The sequence below is a fragment of the Xiphias gladius genome, chromosome 19 (genome assembly GCF_016859285.1).
Source record: "Xiphias gladius isolate SHS-SW01 ecotype Sanya breed wild chromosome 19, ASM1685928v1, whole genome shotgun sequence".
Classification (NCBI taxonomy): Eukaryota; Metazoa; Chordata; class Actinopteri; order Istiophoriformes; family Xiphiidae; genus Xiphias; species Xiphias gladius.
The window spans coordinates 30,064,329-30,070,930 of NC_053418.1; the positions used below are offsets into that span (position 1 = coordinate 30,064,329).

The following is a 6,602-nucleotide window of genomic DNA, read 5'->3' on the forward strand; positions in this document are numbered from 1 at the left end:
ACTAAAGCAGGGAGAACTCCGCTTACGGGTGTGTCTCAGTGTGTTAAGCTAGATCCTGATTTGGACTCTGCTTCACCAGGAAGACGCCAGCAATGGCAGCAACAAGATCAGCCTCAGAATCAAAATCAACTATGGCCCATCCTAGTTCCACCACCACTTCCTCAACATCACCCACTTCCCTATCGGCATTTGCAGGAACAAATAGAGCAAGTGGGAGCAGTGGGAATTGACTTTGGGGAAAGAACAAACAAACTAACCACACTGTGGGACGGTCGGCCCCATCAGCTCCTCCCTGCCAGTTAATATCATCAAGCCTGAGATCAGTGACATGTTAAAGCGTGTGTGTCACATGGGACTCTGGCAGACCATCACTCATCGAACAGCATACCAGGAGGCAGAGTCAAGGGCGGTGATGGATCCTGGCAACACCACACCCGAGGCAACAAATGTGCAACCTACACATCAAACGTGAGAACACTAACAAAGACACACATAACATGGATATACAGGACACAAATCAGTAGATAGCTGATGCAATAAATTTTGATACAGCTAAATATAAGACAGGAAAAGAGAAAATTGTTGAATTATATGGTAAATGGTAAATACTCAAGTGATCCATATAAAACATGCCAAGACAAACGAGAGTTGTTACTTTGCTTGGCAAACTGATCTCATTTGTTGTCGACTCTGGTGCCACTGAATCTGCCATCCATTGGTCTGAATTCGACACAACACCCAAAATGAGCGCAAGATGTTAAAACTGTGGGAGCATCGGGACAGCCCGTGATAAAAAAAATTCACAACCCCATTGCAATGCCAAGATGAACAAGAATTTTTTTTTAAACATGCATTTTTACTGTCTCCCTTATGTCCTGTAAATCTGATTGGCAGAGATTTGATATGCAAGTTGGGCATTGCCTGTGTCAACACCAGAGGGGATCATAGTCACCAGAGTGACATCTGAAGACTCCTTTGTGAAGCACTAACCAGACAGTGTACCGTATGCTTATCAGTGGAAGTTTCTTCAGACAGCACTCAGTTCTGTGAATGATGCATTAACACAAGCTGCAGCAAAACTCACCATATCCTCAGACACAGAACACATGAAGCCTCAAGACTTACACTGCACATCGCATTTTTAATTTGGACAGGACATAGATTAGGAAGAGAAATGGTAAAGAGGAAGTGGAAATGACATACTGAGAATTAACTTAACTATTGGAGGAGTCATCTCTGTGCTGCCTCTGTTGTCTTGCCTGAAATAACTTTTCAAAGATTGTTTCAGATCATTGGTTGTGACCCACATGTGTCACTGATGAAACTCAAAGACAAACACTGGAAGGACCTGGGACCCTGGACTAGGAAGTGCAATAATGCCACAGGCTGGGAAAAGACATCAGATCCAGAAGTCGACTATCACACAGGCCTAAGGGTGCACCACAAAAAATTCTCATCAGTGGTAAATGAACAACACACAGTAGAGCTGGCACCAGAGGAAGATTACACACTTCCTGACTTCATGAAACGAAAAAGAAAATACACATTTAACTCAAATTCATTTTTCGTGTCAGACATATCACACATTCCTGAATTGAGTGAGGTTCGAAATTCCCTTTGGGACCAAAACAAATATGACGTAGGACTAATGAAGGGTGTAGAACCCATTGTGATCACACCTAAATCCTCATACAGGTCTTGTCAAAACCACGGCAAATGACAAAGTTGAATGGACAACAGAAGCTTCTGATGCATTTGAAGGCCTAAAAACAGCGCTGCAAACCACACCAACATTAGGCTTGCCTGACTCCACGAGACCATTTACCCAGACCATGGACAAGAAGGATGGTTGTATTACATCAGTACTCTTACAAGAACATGGAGTGCTGCTGAGAATACTGTTTCAGACTCACGCGACATTACGGGTTACTCTGACTTGACTCTGCTGGTTCCATATACTGTCTCATTCATCCTATAGAACAAAAAATATCACATCTGTCAGCAGCCAGATGGTTAAGATACGATAATTCTTTGTTTTGCTAGAAATGTACTATTCTTCCAGGCTACTCTTATTCCCACTCCAGAAGATGGTTGTTTACATGACTGTGATGCTGCCATAACTGAAGTGTGTTCACCCAGACCTGATTTGCAGGAAACACCCCTTGTGAACCTTGACCTGGAACTGTTTGTGGATAGATCGGTTTCTTGCAATCCAGAATAATGCTGTTGTGACTCTGTTTGACACCCTCATTTCACAACCGTTACCTGCCAACTATTCTGTGCAAGCAGTTGAACTTAAAGCATTGATTGAAGCATGCAAACTGGAAAAAGTTAAAACAGCAACAATTTACACTGACAGCAGATATGCATTTGGTGTTGTTCATGATTTTGGCACACTGATGAAAAAACTATTTAATCTCATCCGGCAAACCCATTGCACATCATCAAGTTTTCTCTGCATTGCTTGATGCCATCCAGCTCCAAAAACAGCTTGCTGTCTGTAAATGCGAAGCTCACACTAACAACAGACCTTGTTTCAAAGGGGAATGCAAAAGCAGATGCAGCTGCCAAGCAGGCTGAAAAACAGACAATGACTGCTCAGTGTGGTTCTATACCTGATAAGACACCCTTGACTCCCACAGCTGACTTGCAGGATATACAGCAGAGAGCCTCTGCTGATGAAAAGACACTCTGAAAGAGAAGTGGCTGCACATACACTGATTGTGTATGGTTTGGACCAAACAACAAACCCTGTTTACCTAAATATCTTTTTCCTCACTATCTTAAGTTGACACATGGGAAGGACCATGTGTCGAAAGGGGGGAGGTTAAACGAGATTCAAAAATATTGGTTCACAAAAGGATTCTCAAAAGTCATGTTATTTGTACTACTAACAATATAGGCAGAGGTATCCAGACAGATTAAGCAACTCACCCACCACCAGATAAACCATTTGACAATCTATAAATGGATTTTATTGAGTTAATACCAAGTGAAGGGAAAAAGTATTGTCTTGTCATCGTCGACAGGTTTTCTAAATGTATTGAAGCTTTCCCAACAGCTAAACAGGATGCAGCAGCAGTACCTAAGGCTTTAGTTACTCAGAACATTCCAAAAGGGGAATTCCACTTAAAATCAGCAGTGATAATGTTACCTCGTTTGTCAGTCCTGCTCTGAAGAGCGTTGGTGAGTATTTTGTCATTGACATGAAAAAACACTGTGCTTATCATCCAGCCAGTGGTGGTGCTGTTGAGGAAAAAAAAAAAGGAACCCTCAAAAACAAACTTGCATAATGTTGTGATGAGACAGGACTGCCGTGGACAAAAGCATTACCAATTGTTTTGATGCAAATGAGAGCAAGAATAAGATCTCACAATGGTTTAAGCCCTTTTGAGATCCTGTTTGGCAGACCATCGAACACAGGAATTGGACCAGTTACAAGGCAACTCTCAATCGCCAGCCAATGTGAAGATGAAACATTGTGTTATTGTGTAAAACCTGTCCTCTGTGCTTTGTAATGTGCCCTACCAACACCATTGCACGACCTGAAACCTGGCGCTTGGATTGTGGTGAAGGACCTGAAGAGGAAGAACTAGAGAGCTCGAAGGTGGAATGGTCCATTCAAAGTGCTACTGACGACTGAGACCGCCAGGAAGATTGCAGAGAGAGCCATGTGGATACAAGCTAGCCACTGCAAGAGAGTTCCTGATCCAACTGTGCATCTGCCTCACTGAAAGCACCTCACTCAAACCTGCCTCTTGTGTGTAGTGAGGGAAGGACGGTAAGCATATGGGGCCCACTTGTCTTCCAAGCTTCAGCAAAGGACACTTGAGGATTAGGGTACGAGAGTGATGAATAGGTGACGGTACGATGGCACCACCTGGGCAGCCAAGACCATGGTACCTGTTGAGACAACTGGGATGTGGGTTGTGAGGAGTATTCTGCATTCTCCTCCTCATCGCACACATCGTCGTCGTTCCCATCCTCCACTTCACCCCTGGTGACATCGCCCGCCGGAAGGAAGGACATGACAATGTCACCAACAGTGCTTCAGCCCCAGCCAACACACCAGCTCCAGTTCCCCAATAAGACCGAAGGGGAAAGAGACATGCTAACTTCCTGGGAGGAAGCCCAACAAAGGGATTGAAGGGGAACATGTGTTATGAATGTGTGTAAATGCTGCTAATGATGACTGCTGTTAATGATGGCTTGCTTTCTTAATGCAAAAGTAGTCTTTGAAATATTGTTGATTGTTTTACTCATATTACCATTGAAGTGTGTCCTTGATGTATTCAAACCTGTAATGGCTTGCTATAACCAAGAGACCTGTAATCTCGCAAAAACATTATCTTGCATTTTATTTACTGTTCTATCATTGGATGAGTTTTTTATTATGTCTTACATGCTAAACTGACCACAGACACTTTAAGATTCATGTTATTTGTACACCATGTTTCTATTGCTCTATTCTTACATATACCCCATAGATGCTAAGGTTAAAATTTTCTTTTTGTGCCAGTATAAAATGCTCAAAGGGGGAAATTTAATGGAAAATTTTAATACTATTCACATTTTACTATTCACCTTTTATGCGGTAGTTATATTAATCTAAGGAATGCACTGATTGCTCACTGTTCCATTGACCTTCAGGGATAAAACGATGCCAGGCAGACAGCCTTTGGCCCTGTAACTGCGGTGAAACAATTCCTGTGTGTGTGTCTTATATGTTTGAACAGTTACACAGCGACCCCTTCCTTCTGTACTCACTAAAGTGTATAAATGCTCTAAAGGCTCTAATATCAAGTCCATTCTCAAGACCGTCTTTATGATTTATGAAAGACCTTTTGCTCAAAAGCAAAATAGTCCAGGTTGGTCCTCTTGCATTCTTTTTTTTTTTCATTTTGTTTTGTTTTGGGATTTTTGACTAAGTTCCTTTCTACTGTGCAATTAACAGGTTCATTTCATATGATGTCAAACTGTGTGAGATAGGTCTAGTACAATCTTGGTCACAGATGAATCTGTGTCAGACTGTAGGATATTCTTTTGGAGGCATATCAAGAGGTTGTGATGAATGCCTGGTGAATCTTAGCATGATGAAGTAAATAAAAAAAAATATAAGCAAGCAGAGAGACACAACTTGCATCATCCGTCTGCTGCAAAAATAAGGCCAAAAAAATCTTTGACTGTAGCGCTGAAACTTTTTTTTTTATTTTTTACTCTATTAAAAAAATGGTGCTTGCCATAAATACATACAGGAAAAGGCAAAGTGGTATTTTATGCCATATTGGTTGGTTTGAAGATGTGGGGTCCTAGGAAGTTACATCGTGAGAATGTGGTCCTTAATTTCACATCAGTGCCACAATTTTGGTTGGGTGTCTTTGTCCTCAAAGGCTCTAATTTGGCTGTTTATGGACCACTGTTTTTGATCAACAACCAAAGATTTCACTATGTTTCTCTGATGGTTCTTACCTTTCACTTAGGACAGTCCAACATCACTCAGTGCATGGCGGTCTTAAGCCACTTAAAAAATACCCTAACCGATTTCTGTTCGAGTGTTTCTGGCCCTGGTCTCCACAGCTCATCCCTCACAGTCTACATGCCTTCTTCATTTGTTATTTGTAACAGAAACGGATTAAACGTTAATAAGTAACGTTAGCTTGTGAAAGCACAGGGCTGTCATTTGTTAACCCTAACAGCCTGACACGAGTGTATTTATATTAAAGAGACCGAGACAGCCCCATAACACGTAAGCATAGCAGCTAACAAAATTTCAAATAAAAAGATGTACGAAACGAATTAATTAATAAATTACTTAAGCTCGCCGTTAATGGGCTAATGATAGTGGCCCATGCAGGATGTGGTATAGTTTTGACAGTCGCTTTAACACGTCAAAGGGTTACCGAGCTGACAACACCAGATAACACAGCGTTTTGATATATTTTGTTAGTTAGCTAATAAGAAACAGTTTTCTCGGGGGTGCTCCGAAGAAAGCCCTTATCTAGATATTTAACAGAATAAACAATCAACTGAGCTAGTTGACTAAACTGTCAACTTTGCTGTGATTTCAGGTGATAATCCAAGCCTACACAGTTAAATAGCTGGATCAAGCTTGGCTTGGGATCCACTGGATGTGACAGCCCCCGCTCCAATCTGCCTGGTTTCTTCACAGTAAGCTATACTTACATGTTGGGATTTCTCTTGAAGGCATTAGTGATGTCCTTAACAACTCTCTGGACCAAGACGTCCACCTCCTCCTCGGACTCCGCCATCTTTAGGGCACCCAGTGACGTCACATGGACTAATAACTTTTTCCGGTTTAAAAGGTAATAATACGGAAGCCTGACGAGGCCATAGGCAAAGATACTGCCAGGGCTCATTGGTAAATTTGTACGTCTTGTAATTAAATTAAAAGAATATTATGTCATTTTATACCTATATTAATTATGTAAAATAATAAATATATAATATATTATGAGAAGAGTCATTAATTGAAATGTTTTACATAACATATTATTATTATTATTATTATTATTTCAACTTCAAAAAACAATGTTGTCCAAACATCAAAATATAATTTATAACAGCTGTTGCTGTACTCCTTG

General features: G+C 41.1%; 1 protein-coding gene across 1 annotated transcript in view; it reads right to left on the reverse strand.

The window, feature by feature from the left end:
• Nucleotides 1–6,272, reverse strand: part of ptar1 (protein prenyltransferase alpha subunit repeat containing 1) — a 19,341-nt gene extending 13,069 nt beyond the window's left edge. Inside the window, exons 1-3 of the mRNA XM_040154868.1 lie at nucleotides 6,184–6,272; nucleotides 3,155–3,246; nucleotides 389–455 (exon numbers count right to left, since the gene is read on the reverse strand). Coding sequence (XP_040010802.1) covers nucleotides 389–455; nucleotides 3,155–3,246; nucleotides 6,184–6,269 — 245 coding nt within the window. The 5' untranslated portion in view covers nucleotides 6,270–6,272. The remainder of the gene's footprint in view (nucleotides 1–388; nucleotides 456–3,154; nucleotides 3,247–6,183) is intronic.
• Nucleotides 6,273–6,602: the final 330 nt, after the last annotated feature.